The 16088-nt window shown below is 37.5% G+C and overlaps 1 protein-coding gene across 8 annotated transcripts in view; it reads left to right on the top strand.

The window, feature by feature from the left end:
- RNF111 (ring finger protein 111) overlaps positions 1-16088 on the top strand; it is a 122090-nt gene that overhangs the window by 60033 nt on the left and 45969 nt on the right. For all 8 annotated transcript variants that reach the window (XM_058737577.1, XM_058737575.1, XM_058737571.1 and 5 more), the window contains one exon: positions 14521-15419. In XM_058737577.1, coding sequence (XP_058593560.1) covers positions 14540-15419 — 880 coding nt within the window. In that variant the 5' untranslated portion in view covers positions 14521-14539. The remainder of the gene's footprint in view (positions 1-14520; positions 15420-16088) is intronic.

The raw sequence follows: 16088 nt of genomic DNA, 5'->3' as shown, positions 1-16088 counted from the left end.
CCCAAACATGAGAGTATTTAAATACTACCATCTCTGGCTACCATCATCTTGTACATCCTTCGTGGTTTGACATGGATGTCATCTTCTCTATGCAGCCTTTCCCAGAAACACCAGTTGCTTCCTCCTTTGTGTTCCCATGGAGGGTACTATTATTTATATCATTATTTATAGCATTCTATATTTTGGCTATTTACATTCTTTTGTGTTAAATTACGGGTTTCTTGAAGGATAGGAGCCTGTATCTTATATCTTTGCCCAGAGATCTGGCATACAAAGTAGTTTTCTGTAACTATTTGAATAACTGACATTTTCAATATCAGTCAGAACTTTTCATCTTGACTTTTAGCCCACCATAATTTGGTTCTAGTCTACTTTAAAAAAAAATTTTTTTTTAACATTTATTCATTTTTGAGAGACGAGACAGGCTCCGGGCCCTGAGCTGTTAGCACAGAGCCTGATACGGGGCTCAAACCCACCGACTGTGAGATCGTGACCTGAGCTGAAGTCAGACGCTCAACCAACTTGAGCCACCCAGGCATCCCTTCTACCTACTTGTATTTCCTTGCTTATAAGGATGTGCTGACTGTTTCTTTGAGGTTGTTTTTCTTCAAAGAGTCTTGTCTAAGCCACAATAACTTTTATTTTTGTATTTTTGATTTTTATTTCTCCTATAGCATCTTTCAGCATATGTGACTATAAGACCAAATCATTGTAAATTATTGACAAAAATCAGTTCAAAATGGTAAATGTATTTCTGTAAAGATTTAAGATTCTGTTTAGCAGTATGGTTTAATTCTATAGTTAGCTCTTGCAGATTGTTAAAATTTGATTAAGATATTAGGTGTATTAAAGCAGATAATTTCCATATTTTAAAATATTGGTCATCTTTAAATTGGCTTCTATCACTTTAAAAAAGAATTTTCAACTCAACTGAGTTCCAATCTCCAAGGAAACCTGGTGGCCACTTGAAGTTCAGTTTTGGAAACTGGAAGTTTAAGAAATAGTAATCTCTAAGATTAGTTTGTAAATTTGAAGCTTTGAAAGTGGCAGATTGATTACTTAAAGAATTATCAAGAATGAAAGATGATGAAGGTTTGTTTTCCTTGTACATTATTTTTTTTACTTCTTACTCCTTTCAGTTAACCCAACAATACTAATTACTATTCTTTTAATGACTTTATGAAATGGTTATATGATAAATTATTATTTTCCAAGTATTAAAATTTCTTTGCAAAGGTAGCTCAGAAACAACATGCCTAAAACCATAGACCAGTATCAATAATTAAAAAGCGTAATCCATTTTTTAAAAAGGGAGGGGGGGCGCTTGGGTGGCTCAGTCATCGGTTAAGCGTCCCTCTTTAGCTCAGGTCGTGATCTCACAGCTCGTGAGTTTGAGCCCCAGGTCAGGCTCTGTGCTGACAGGTCAGAGTCTGGAGCCTGATTTGGATTCTTTGTCTCTCTCCCTCCCTCCCTCCCTCCCTCCCTCCCTCCCTCCCTCCCTCTCCTCCTCCTCCTCCTCCTCCTCCTCCTCCTCCTTCTTCTTCTTCTTCTTCTCTCTCTCTCTCTCTCTCTCTCTGTGTCTCTCTCTCTGCTTCTCCCCCACTTGCGCTCTCTCTCTATCTCTCAAAAAAAAATAAACGTTAAAACAAAAAACAAAAGTTCTCTCCTAGTCCAGCGGAGAAATAAAATATATTCTGTCTTTATTAATTTTTTGTTCCTTTAAAAAATCCTGGTACTTTATTTTTTTTAAGTTAATTTGTTATTAAGTTAATTAAGTTATTTTGAGAGACAGAGAGAGATGAGTGAGAGTACATGGGAGGGGCAGAGAGAGAGAGGAGGAGAGAGTATCCCAGGCAGGCTGTGTGCTGAAAGCCCAGGGCTCAATGCCATGAACCATGAGATCATGACCTGAGCTGAAATCAAGAGTCAGATGCTTAAATGACTGAACCACCCAGGTGTTCCCTTGTACTTCGATTTTAAAGGGGGCAAGTGATTGTTTTATAAAAAATTCAAGCCACACAGAAGTTTGTAACACAAAAGTTGAAAGCTTCCAGCCCAGTGCTGTAAATCTCCCTCATACACTTTCAGTTCCAAACTATAAGTATGTATTTTTCTATATGTCTTACATGCACATATAAACAATAGTTGTTTTACAAAAAAAAGGATTGTTTTATAGCAGCCTTATGTACAATCTGCTTTATTTTATTATTATTATTATTTTTTTTAATGTTTATTTTGGGGGGGGGGAGGGGCCGAGAGAGAGGGAGACACAGAATCTGAAACAGGCTCCAGGCTCTGAGCTGTCAGCATGGAGCCCATTGTGGGGCTAGAACTCACAAACCACGAGATCATGACCTGAGCCAAATTCAGATGCTTAACAGACTGAGCCACCCAGGTATCTTGCAACCTGCTTTAAAAAAATTATCTGTACTTTCTGTATCCTTTTGTGCAAAACTTACCTTATTTTTAAAGGCTGCTCAGCAGTTTTATTTGTATACCTTAATTTTATCTTAGTTGTAAAAATCAAAACTTGATTAGAAAGGAAAAACACTTGAATCAGATTTTTCCTTGTACCTATATATATAGCTGTGTACAGTTCTTATTTAAAAAAATTTTTTTTGATGTTTGTTTATTTTTGAGAGAGAGACAGACAGCATGAGTCGGGGAGGGGCAGAGAGAGAGAGACACACACAGAATCTGAAGTAGTCTCCAGGCTCTGAGCTGTTAGCACAGAGCCCTACACAGGGTTTGCACTCATGAACCCTGAGATCATCCCGTGAGCTGAAGTCGGATGCTTAACCGACTGAGCCACCCAGGTGCTCCCAGTTATTATTATTTTTAATTAAATGTTGATTGTTCCAAAGTTCCAGTGAACAAAATGGCAAGAAATGAATTTGAATTATTAGTATGAATTTGAATTAATCTTTAAGTTTAATCTTCAGTGTTTCTAAAGGCATAACATGTCCATGATGATAGTATTTATGTTTTATATTTTAAAAAACTATGGCTTTCTTATAATTTGTAACAAAGCCAGTTTGGAATCTTTGATCATACAGAAATGAGGTGTTGCTCCACTTAGATGAATTGTCTTTTACATCCTGTTGTACAATTCTGTAGTTTTTTGCATATAGATATTTTTTGGTTGATTCTTTTCGTTTTTTTGATAGAATATATTTTACATAACAGATTGTTAGCAGAATTTTTATATTTCATATTTCATGTTGCAATATAAATTCCAGAGTCCAGGCTTCTGTACCAGAAATGTTAGACATTGTGTGGTATGCCCTTTGATTTGCAGTACCGCCTTCCTAACTGGTTGAAACTGACTCCCTGATACTCTTCAGCCTTGCCAGGATCGATACACCGTTCATTTTGCTACTGGTCGTGATGTTACCATAATCATGGCTAGAGTAGTAGACTCTGTATATTGAACTCCACCTAGTTTGTACTGATAGGAGACCTAAATAGATGTTAGATGTATTTTCCTTTGATGACTAATACCTGAGGGTTTTAGAGTATTTTAAACAAGACAGACAAGATCATTAAGTTCATTGAGTAATAGAAACCTATTATTTGAGAGAGATTTACCTTTTTCCAAAAGTAGAAAGAAGGTCTGTTAGAAATGAGGGAGCATACAGCTCCCCAGAGTTAAATCCTCCATAGTAGTGTAGAATTATTTGTTTTCATTGGTTTTGTGACAAAGAAACTTAGTCCTTTATTTTTATACTTTAAGGTTCTATAGGAACAGTTGATTGTATGCCCTTCATTGACTCTAAGGATTTCATTTAGGTGAAAGGAAAGGTCTTAAACATCATATTTCTTATCTCTGTAACCGCTAGAAAAGGGATTTATAACAGCTATTATGCCAGGGACTCTGCCAGGTATTCTCATTTAACCTTTTAAGCAGTTTTATGAGATAGATACTATTATCCCAATTTTCTAGACAGGGAGTTTAAGTAATCTGCCCAAGGTGACACAGCTAGTCAGGGGCAGAGTCTAAGACTTGAACCCAGATCTGTTTAGTATACAAATGAATGACACTTACTTTTGCTTGACTATTTATTCTTTTCTATTAGTGATTCCACTTAAACATGGAAAAATCACCTTCCCTAGGGCACCTCTGTGGCTTAGTTGGTTAAGTGTCTGACTCTTGATTTTGACTCAGGTCATGGTCTCACAGTTCATGGGTTTGAGCCCCGTGTTGGGCTCTGTGCTTGCGGCTGGGAGCTTGCTTGGGATATTCTCTCTCCCTTTCTCTCTACGCCTCCCCCTGCTCACGTTCACTTGCTCGTTCTTGCGCGCTCTCTCTCTCTCCCTCCAAATACATAAACTTAAAAAAAAAAAAAAGGAAAATCGCCTTCCCTGTTTGTTATTCAGTATCTTTTTCCTATAATGTTTTCCTGTAGTTCTTAGATAAGCTGTAGATTTTTTGATTATTATCATAATGCCTCATTTTCTCTAGCTTCATAGAATATTTTGAGAATATTTTATAAGACTTTTTAGTTTTACAATCTTCTGTTTGGTTGGTTGGTTGGTCAGTCAGCTAGTTCTTTTCCCTAAGTCATTTGCTAACAAGTCACGTTTCTGCGTTGGAGGACAAAGACTTCATTCACAGAGGAGCTTTAGCTGAGATAGTCAACCCTTGTGAAAGTCTCTAAAGGTAAACATGGTGCTATCTGTGCTTCTCAGTTCCCCTTTGCTCTTTCAGAGGAGATAGTGTTCCTGGGCATACCTCTCCTTGGGCAACTTTCAGAGCCTGACAGTTCTAAACTCCATTGTACTATATATACCTTCATTCCTTTTAATGTCATGAGCAATAGTATCTAGAGCAGCATGGAATGGAGGATGTCCCTGAATCTCCTTGCATGGATATATAATACGGCATTCCTCGTTATATTAGCATAGACCCATCCAGTGATACTCCTTGTCCTACCACCTCTCTACCCGGATGATATCAAGGGTTTACTTTGGTACTGAGAAAAGTAAGAAATTCTGAGCTGCTTAACATGGAACTGTGAATAGATCTATGTGTTCTGGAGAACTGTGGATGACAGAGAATCTTTGAAGGTTAGGAGAACTAGAATGCTAGTTTCCCTTGTTTTATGATTTAAAAAATGTGCTAGTATTTTGGAGTCATATTAAAATTTCCCAATAATTTCTGCATAACTTTCATAGTAATTAATAGTTGTTTTCATGTAGGTCCTATGTGTCTCTTGTTAAAGGTGATACTGGATATTAAATCTTTTTACCCCGATTGTGAATGGTATATTTTTGTTATTCTGTAGTATTTTCTAAGTTGTTTCTATTTATTTAAAGGCAAGTCATTGATTTTAGAGAATTATTGTGGTATACACACATATAACTTCCCTGTGTTAGTATTTCCAGTGGTTTTCTTGTTGATCTCATCTGTTGATGTCATCTGCAAATAGTGACCCCCCGTCCCCCCAAAAAAAATCACCTCGTTTTATTTATATCCATTCTCTGGTTTGAATGACTTGACTAGCCCTTCTGGAACAGTGGTATGTAGTGATGAAAACCTTCTTTTTCTTGATCTTGATGAGAACTAATCATCAGTTTTATTTTGTTTCTGAATTATGCAGGCCAAAGGAAACATGTGAGCTGAATCAAGCCATAATTCTCTGTTTTGAAGATTTATTTTTTAACATTGGACCTTGATACTCTCAGGGATATGAAAAGTGGTCTCTATAGACTTTCTGGAAGATGCAACTACTTTCCTATTTAATACTTACTATGAATCAAGAAACAGCATATAGATCAGGTTACCAATTTTATGGAGGAGAAAATCTCTTGGTGCCTTACCATTGCCTTTTGTGATCAGTTTCTCTATTTCAAGAACTTTTTGGGCCCTCACATATAAAGTAAATGTCTTCTGTAGTTCTAGGACTGCTGCAACTGAAAATTAGGTTATGATAAATGTTCAAGAAGTCTTAGACATTATCAGTTAAGCTTCTGACTCTTGGTTTCGGCTCAGGTCGTGATCTCACGGTTCGTGAGTTCCAGCCCCGTGTTGGGTTCCACACTGACAGCGAGGAGTCTGCTTGGAACTTTCTCTCTCTCTCTTTCTCTCTCTCTTTCTATCCCTCCCACACTCATACACACACTCTCTCAAAATAAATAAATAAATTTAAAATAAAAAAGAGTAAGATACAAAAATAAAAAAAGAAAGAAGTTGGTTTTTAAATGGAGTGGATGTTAGTCCAGGTCCTCTGAGAAACAGATGCCCCAACAGGATTAAATGTGCAAGGAATTGGGTTTTTTTGTGGTAAAATATACATCATATAAAATTTACTATTTTAACCATTTTGTAAGTGTGCAGTTTGGCATTAAATATATTCACACTGTATTGCAACCATCACCACCATCCATTTCCACAACTTTTTTTATCTTTACTAACTGAAATTCTGTACCCATTTAACACTAATTTCCATTCCCCTCTCCCCCTATACTCTGTTGATCACCATTCCACTTTCTGTTTCTGAATTTGGCTAGGTACCTCATATAAATGGAATCATACAGTATTTGTCCTTTTGTGATTGGCTATTTCACTTAGCTTAATGTCATCAAGCTTCATTCATGTTGTGGCATCTGTCACAATTTCCTTTTTTTTTTTTAAGCCTATATTTTTTTAGAGCAATTTCAGGCTTACAACAAAATTGAGAGGGAGGTTTATGAGAGACTTCTCATATACTCTCTGCCTCCACACATGCATGGATAGCCATCCCCTATTATCAACATCATTCACCAGAATAGTACATTCTTTAAAAATTTTTTAAATATTTTTGAGAGATAGAGACAGAATGTGAGTGGGGGAGGGGCAGAGAGAGAGAGAGACAGAGAGAGAGAGAGAGAGAGGGGAAGACATAGATTCTGAAGTAGGCTCCAGGCACTGAGGTGTGAGCACAGAGCCCAACGTGGGACTTGAACCCACAAACCACGAGATCATGACATGAACTGAGGTCAGGCTCTTAACTGACTGAGCCACCCAGGTGCTCCTCCTCCCCCTGCTTTGTTAAACCAAAGATGAACCTAGATTGACCCATTGTCATCACTCAGATATCTATAGTTTACCTTAGAGTTCACTCTTGGGATATGTCTCTGGGTTGGGACAAATGCATAATGGTATGTATCCCTCATGATAATGCCAGACAGTTTTTCATTGCCCTAAAAATCCTTTTTGCTTTACCTGTTCATCATCCCTCAAGCCCACTGCCTGCAACCACTAATCTTTTTGTCTCCTTAGTTTTGTCTTTTCCAGAATTTCTTGCACTGTAGTTGGAAGTATTCAGCATATATATAGCCTTTTCAGGTTGGCTTCTTTGACTTAATAATGTGCATTTAATGTTCCTGCATGTTTTTTCATGGCTTGATAGCTCTTTTCTTCTTAGCACTGAATAATATTCCATTGTCTGGATGCACTGCAGTTTATCCACTCACTTCCTGAAGGATATCTTGGTTGTATCCAAGTTTTGCCAATTATGAGTAAAGCCATTGTTAATATCTAGTGCAAGTTTTTATATGGATTCCTTCAGTTTTAAGACTGAGCAGTATTTCACTGTGTATTTACATCATATTTTGTTTATCCATTCATCTGCTGATGGACATTTAGTTTGCTTCCTCTTTTTGGCTCTTGTGAACATGTGTATCAAATATCTGTTTGAGTCCCTGCTTTCTTTTAGGTATACAACTAGAAATGGAATTGCTGGATCATATTGTAATTCTCTGTTAACTTCTGAGGAATTGCCATATTCTTTTCCACAGCTGCTGCACCATTATACATTCCCACCCACAGTGTACAAGGGGTCCAGTTTCTCTACCTCTTAGTGATACTTGTCACTTTATTTTTTAGATAATAGCCATCCTAATGAGTGAGAAGTAGTATCACATCGTATTTTTGACTTACATTTCCCTAATGATTAGTGAAATAATTGAGCATCTTTTTATGTTCTTATTGGCCATTTGTATATCTTCTTTGGAGAAATGATTATTCAATTCCTTTGCTCATTTTCAATTTTAGGTTTGGATTCTGAGCGTTGCTTACTGTTTGACAAGTCACTTAAACTTTCTAAGTTTTAGTATTTTGATGGAGCTAGACATGCAGAATATTGTATATGGCACAAAGTATGTGCCAACAAATTGGAAGATATTCTTTTTTTTTTCCCTTTAGTGTTTTATAATCTGTATTTCTCTCTCTCCACACTTTGTGAATTTTGTGAGGGTTAGGACAGTGATGTTAATTTTATGTCAGTAGTTGGATCATTGTATCATGCAGCCCCTGATACACACCATAATGGACCTGCTGGAACTGTTGATTCAATAAATGCAGTTTAAGTGTTCTGTGAGTTTTATCCTGGAAGTTTTTTACATTATCCCACTTTCTTCTGCACTCTGATAACATTATAGCTATAATTGCTTCTTCTGGAAACTTTAGTGTATTGTCTGTAATTGTTTATTTCATCTTGATGCCTTTGGTCAGCAAGAATCAAGTGAATTATTTGATAGCTAACAGTCTATCCTCTGAACATTATTTCCTAGTTAGGTGAGGTTGTCTTAATCATTGGTCTTTTTTCACATTTTTATTATATCTAGCCGCCTAAAAGAAGTTGAGTTTGGCCATGTCACAATAGTTATTCTGACTAACTTCCTTCTTTCCATCAGGTGTCAATCACTCTGAAAGTTAATTATTATTTGCTAATAAGTTTATCAAGGTTACCCTCACTCTTTTTCATAATTGAGTATATTATCAGATTGTGTGCTCCTACTACCTGTAAGAGCAGAACTGTCTCTTTAGGAAATTTAGTTTCTTGGGGTGCCTGGGTGGCTCAGTCAGTTGAACTCATACTTCAGCTCAGGTCATGATCTCACACTCATGGGTTCGAGCCCTGCGTTGGGCTCTGTGCTGACAGCTCAGAGCCTGGGGCCTGCTTTGGATTCTGTGTCTCCCTCTCTCTGCCCCTCCCCGACTTACACTCTGTCTGTCTCTCTCTCCCAAAATAAATAAACATAATAAAAAAATTTTTGAAAAAAAAATTTAGTTTGTTTTGATGGGGCGCCGGGGTGGCTTAGTCGGTTAAGCTTCTGACTTTGGCTTGGGTCATGATTTCCATGGTACTGACTTCAAGCCCCACGTCAAGCTCTGCTCACAGCTCAGAGCCTGGGGTTTGTTTCATATTCTGTGTCTCCTTCTGTCTCTCTCTCTCTCTCTCTATCTATCTCTATCTCTCTCTCTTTCTGTCAAAAATAAACATTAAAAAAATGAAAAAAAAAAAAGAAATTTCGTTTGTTTGGAGCATTTTGCTAATGTAGTTATGAGCCCAAAATGGTGCCTTTTGGGGTGAAATATCTTTCTTGCTAAATGAAATTTTGACTATTCAAAATATGTAACAAACCGTATTGTCCATACTATTTAGCTGTAAGTCGTGGAAGTTATTAAGCATTTAGGTGTACTAGGAGAGAGTATTCTGTCAGGTACTTGATTTCATATTCTTAAACTGGCACATAGTAAAATAAATATCAATAAAGGAGAGTTAAAAATTCAAAACATGTTCTAATATCCCGGTGGTATAATAGAAAAATACAAAATCATCTTATGGATGTTTTTAAAAATCTTTTAGAGCTCTGTAAAATCTCTCATCAAATTTTTATTTAAACTTAACAATACTTACCATTGGTGGTTAATGTTCATACCAGTAATAATGACTGGTTATAAAACATATTTCAGTTTAGAAGTAGAGTTCCTCAAAGTTGTATCCATAATCTTAATGAGTTTTTACTCCCACTTCTCACATAAGTGTAATTTATTAAAAAAATTTTTTTTAATCTTTATTTATTTTTGGGAGAGAGACAGAGTATGAGCAGGGGAGGAGCAGAGAGAGAGGGAGACACAATCCAAAGCAGGCTCCAGGCCCTGAGCTGTCAGCACAGAACCTGACGCAGGGCTTGAACTCACGAACTGTGAGATCATGACCTGAGCCGAAGTCGGACACTCAACTGACTGAGTCACCCAAGCGCCCCACATAAGTGTAATTTATGATGTAAATTGCCAAATCCTAACCCTAATTTTTAGTTCTAAAAGTTAACATTTTTAGTCATTGTGCTTTTTTTCACGGAAGGTTTACTACTAGTTGTGTATCTTATACTAACATCAGGAGTAATTGGTATGCCACTTTCATAACATAGCAATAAAATGATCCGATCAAACTCACAAAGAGGTACTAGTCCTGTAGATTCAGTATTGAAATAATGTATAATAGCAAACCAGCCCTGATGTGGCTAAGGAGATAGATATATTTAGTACATATTTAACCTCCTTTTTAAATTAGCTCAACCATTCATTTTTATTGAAATAAAAGGCTAGAGGGGTGCCTGGGTGGTTCAGTCCATTAAGCATCTAACTTCGACTCAGTCATGATCTTGCAGGGCGTGGTTTCGAGCCTCATGTTGGGCTCTGCTGATAGCTCAGAGCCTGGAGCCTGCTTCAGGTTCTGTGTCTCCCTATCTCTCTGCCCCTCCCCCACTTGTGCTCTGTCTCTGTCTTGCACTCTCTCAAAAAATGAATAAACATTAAAAAAAATTTTTAAAAAGGAAATAAAAGGGGCGCCTGGGTGGCGCAGTCGGTTAAGCGTCCGACTTCAGCCAGGTCACGATCTCGCGGTCCTTGAGTTCGAGCCCCGCGTCAGGCTCTGGGCTGATGGCTCGGAGCCTGGAGCCTGTTTCCGATTCTGTGTCTCCCTCTCTCTCTGCCCCTCCCCCGTTCATGCTCTGTCTCTCTCTGTCCCAAAAATAAATAAAAAACGTTGAAAAAAAAAAAAATTTAAAAAGGAAATAAAAGACTACATTATGATTTCATCAAATACCAAAGAGTTTGTAACATTCTTTATTGATTCTTTGTGTTAGTTTTGCTGTGTTTTTAGTTAAAAAATGCAGTACTGGTATTAGTTTCTTTTCATGAACTTCTTTTTCTCAGTTTAAAATAAGAACATGAATTAGAGTACTCCCTTGGTGGGAACAGTTTAGATAACATGGGGTGTTAATTTTGCATTTGATGTATGCTTGACAGATTACTCTGAGAACAGTTATTGGTGTGCAAACACACGCACCCCCCCCCTCCGCCCCTCCCCCCCAACCGGCCACCGTATACCACCTGTCCCTTATTCTCTCCCTGCTATCAGCTGGGCAGATAAAATTCTCCAAAACCCAGAGCAGAGTTAACCATAAAGAGTTCCATTGTTTTGGCTTTGGGCCATAAACTAATGGAAAAGAAATCGAGTTTAGTAAATTATGCAATGAATCACTTCTTTGTAAATTTACTTATGGATTCCTGTTCTCAGAAGTGATCTGCCCTTTTGGCAGGTTTTCATTGCCTCTCAGGATCTCCATTACCAGGACTCAGAGGGTAACTTAGTAATTAAGAGTGAGGAGTCTGAAATGGTTTTTTTTCTGCAGCATATAAAACTTATGTTTTCAGTGATCCAACTCATCAAGACTCCTGGGAGATGTAGACTTCTGGAAGATCCCCAGATTTTTCCAAATGACGTAACACTTGATGGGATTGGAGAGGGGTCCATAGTTATCTTATACTTTCCCTCTTGACTTTTTGACAACGGCCTTATGGAGGTAGAATTCACATACCATTACAATTCTCCCTGTTTAAGTGTGTACGTCAGAGGTTTTTACAATATTCAAAGTTGATTATCACCACAGTCAGTTTTAAAAACATTTTCAGTTCACTGAAAGTAATCCTATACTCTTTGGCCATCATATCCCAATCCTCCTATTCTCCTGCCCCAGGCAATGACTGCTCTACTTTCTGTCTCTATAGCATTGGCTGTTCTGAACATTGTTATGAAAGGAATCTTAAAAAATGTAGTCTTGTGACTTTTTTTTTTTTAGTGTAGCATTTTTGAGGTTCATATCACTTTGTAGCGTGAATTAATATTTCCTTCCTTCCTTCCTTCCTTCCTTCCTTCCTTCCTTCCTTCCTTCCTTCCTTCCTTCCTTTCCTTCTTAGATGCGGGGAGGGGCAGAAGGAGAGAGAGAATCTTAAGCAGGTTCAGTACGGGGCTTTATCCCATGACTGACTGTGAGATCATGACCTGAGCCAAAACCAAAAGTCAGATGCTCAACCTACTGAGCCACTCAGGTGCCTCTCATTTCTTTTAATTTGTGAATAATCATTGTATGGATTTATTCATCAGTTGATGGCCATTTGTTTACACTTTTGGGCTATTGTGACTATTGGTACTATGAATAATAGGGCTACACCATTTTATATTCCACCAGCAATGTGTGAAGATTCCAGTTCTATTATATGCTTGCCAGCACTTGTTATCTATATTTTTTTATTATAGCCATCCTGGTGGGCTGCCCCTTGAATCTTAAATCACACAAACCCATGCCTTATTATTATGATTTGTATTTGTTTTTAATGTTTATTTTTCAGAGAGACACGTGAGCAGGGGAGGGACAGAGAGCGAGTGAGACACAGAATCTGAAGCAGGCTCCAGGCTCTGAGCTGTCGGCACAGAGCCTGATGTGGGGCTTATGTTCATGGACTGTAAGATCATGATCTAAGCTAAAGTCAGACGCTTAACCAACTGAGCCATCCAGGCCCCCCATGATTTGCGTTTTCTTACATTTAATTATGGTGATCCTTGTCTGAGTGGCTGCCTCTTGTAATTTGCTCATTGCTGTGCCCATGTGTTCACACATCTTTGTGTTCCTCCTTTATTACTGATCCTGCTGAACTCCAGACAGGGCTCGATTTGGATACAGCACTGCCTGTTCTTCTAAATAATAATAGAAGTTAATATAGAAGATGGAGGTTTTGATAGCTTTACATAGCAGTAGGCTGTTTCTGGGGTTCCTGGATGGCTTAGTCAATGGAGCATGCGACTCTTGATCTCAGGGTCATGAGTTCAGGCCTCACATTGGGCATGGAGCCTACTCAGAAAACAAACAAACAAAAAACAGAAGTTGGCTGTTCCATTTTTAAAATTACTCTCCTCAGTTCTGATAATAGTTATATATTAAAATAAAGTGGGAGACCTGTGAGGTTGTATAGTCCTGTTAATTGTCATTTGTGGAGAAGGGAAAGACTTCCTACCAATCCCTTTTTATCTTCTTTTTAGGAAGTGGTTCAAAAGTGCCTAACAAGGGGCGCCTGGGTGGCTCAGTCGGTTAAGCGGCCGACTTTGGCTCAGGTCATGATCTCGCGGTCCGTGAGTTCGAGCCCCGCGTCGGGCTCTGTGCTGATAGCTCAGAGCCTGGAGCATGTTTCAGATTCTGTGTCTCCCTCTCTCCGACCCTCCCCCGTTCATGCTCTGTCTCTCTCTGTCTCAAAAATAAATAAACGTTAAAAAAAATTTTTTTAAAAAATGCCTAACAAAAGTGAGTTTTGTTAAATACAAAACTCATCTGTAGTCTTAGAAGTTAAGATAGTGGTTACAACTCCCAGTAGGTGGAATGACTGGACGGGGATTTCTGGGATGCTGGTTATCTTCTGTTCTGTGATCTTAGAGGTTACATAGATACGTTCATTTTGTGAGAGTTCATTGAGCTATAAATTTAGAATATATGTGTCTGTTATACTTAAGTAAATGCTTAAGTTAAAAATGTTAACATTATTTAATCATATTTTGCTCTTGTCACAATTAACTGCCTTTTAATAAATACATTCCATTTTGAGTCATATTTATTTATTACTTTTACATTATCACAGTTCTTGTGTATACATTACATTAATGTAGGTGCATTAATGTCAAGTCCTGTTGCTCAGCAGCCCCTGATTTCAGAGGCAGAAAGATTTAGGTTAGTTTTAGGAAGTTTGGTTTTATGTTCTGGTCTACTGCTCTAACTGAATGATCTTTAGCAACTCACAGTCTTAGCTGGAGTCCTTCTGCATGTATCTAAAACTTTGGGAAATGCAGTAATTGTGTATTTTGTCTGTCATTGAGTTCAGATTCTCATCAGAGAACAAAGTAGTATGAAGAAAAGAACCATGGGAAAGAGAAGATATATTTTTACTAGATCATTATTTATAGTAATCTTTCTAATGTGGTAACCATCTAGATGTATAAGAAATATTTAATTACCACTTTCAGGATACCAGGAGAAACACATTGACTAATCAGAATCTTTTGAATGCTAGTCCTTTAATTTCTGATTACTGTAATAGGTTTTGAAGAAATTATTAGATTTTGACCAAATATGTTACTGAAGGTAGTAAGATACATAGTAAGTTTTTAGTTAATAGAAGTTTTCAAGTAGGCTTATGTTCTATAATCTTTACTATATTTCTAAAAATTGAGTATGTGGAAGAGGTATCAGAGAAATATGCCTTAAAAGAACAGTAAAATGACTTATAGCCATTTTATATCCTGATATATCAGGGAAGGACAGTTCTGCCTTATTATAGGGATGTTCTCAGTAGAATCTGAAACTCTTCAGTTAGTATAATAAAACACATTAACCATCTTTTTAATCTCTAATTGTGTCTTCTAGGCCTCCCTTAAAGTTTCCCATGTCTCAATGGACTCCTGAATATAACAAGCTCTATACCTTAAAAGTGGATATGAAGAGTGAGATTCCTTCTGATGCGCCAAAGACACAGGAGAGTCTGAAAGGGATCCTCTTGCATCCACAGCCCATTGGGGCAGCCAAAAGTTTTCCTGCAGGAGTTGAGATGATTAACAGTAAAGTGGGGAATGAATTCTCTCATTTGTGTGATGATTCTCAAAAACAAGAGAAGGACATGAATGGTAACCAACAAGAGCAAGAAAAAAGTGTTGTTGTGAGGAAAAAACGCAAAAGCCAGCAGGCTGGCCCTTCTTACATGCAAAATTGTGTTAAAGAGAACCAGGGAATATTAGGATTGAGGCAACACCTAGAAACACCAAGCGATGAAGATAATGATTCCTCTTTTAGTGATTGTCTTTCTTCTCCTTCATCTAGTCTGCATTTTGGAGATTCTGACACTGTGACTTCAGATGAGGATAAAGAAGTCTCCGTAAGACATTCCCAGGCAATGTTGAGTGCTAAAAGTAGAACTCATAGTGCACGGTCCCAAAAGTGGCCTCGGACAGAGACAGAATCTGTTTCAGGATTGTTAATGAAAAGACCCTGTTTTCATAGCAGTTCATTAAGGAGACTTCCATGCAGAAAGAGATTTGTGAAAAATAATTCCTCACAGAGGACACAGAAACAAAAAGAGAGGATATTAATGCAGAGGAAAAAACGAGAAGTATTAGCCCGAAGAAAATACGCGTTGCTCCCCAGTTCTAGTAGTTCCAGTGAGAATGACCTCAGCAGCGAATCCTCTTCCAGCTCATCAACTGAAGGAGAAGAAGATTTGTTTGTTTCTACCAGTGAAAACCACCAAAACAATCCAACTGTTCCCTCAGGTAAAAATGTTTAAGTTGAGCAAAACCTGCTATTGCATTGTGTTTGTGCTTAAGTTTTTTCTACATTTTAGTGGATTTCATTGCTGTGAGAAGGAATCGGAGGCTCGATTAACTTTTATTTTTAAGCCATATAAATAAATTACTGACTATAGTATTAAACCATGACTCTAAGATCCAGATTTTTTTCAGATAGCTCTGTGATAGATTTCTTTCACATTCAACCACAGTAGTAACACTAAAAAAGTAATTAATATTATTTTTCCTTTATGCACTCTGTTCTTATTGTTTACTAGTTATCTTGTCTTGATCTTTATAATTGAGAAATAATTTCAAGTATTTGAGAGATGTTTTTATTCCAATACTAGAACACAAACTTTTAGTCCTGACAGTGCTCAGTAGAGCATGTGATTAATCAGTTAAAATTGAATAACTAATAGAGGACTAGCTTGAGTGCAGTCTCCCCTCCTCACAGTAAATATTATATTTAACTAGCATAAGATTATGTACAGTCTCTGAAGTACAAGTATGTTCCATATATACCGTTTTTATGCTTTGTTGTAATTTAAAGGAAGTTGATGAAGTAAACGTTGAATAAAGTCCAAATTGAGGGAAAAGATTAATTTCATGTGAAAGAATGGGGGAGGAGGAGAGCTTTTTAAAGGGCTAAGC

The sequence above is a fragment of the Neofelis nebulosa genome, chromosome 7, assembly GCF_028018385.1.
Source record: "Neofelis nebulosa isolate mNeoNeb1 chromosome 7, mNeoNeb1.pri, whole genome shotgun sequence".
Lineage (NCBI taxonomy): Eukaryota > Metazoa > Chordata > Mammalia > Carnivora > Felidae > Neofelis > Neofelis nebulosa.
The sequence above is the reverse complement of the archived record's forward strand: the minus strand, read 5'-3'. Positions and strand labels throughout refer to the sequence as shown.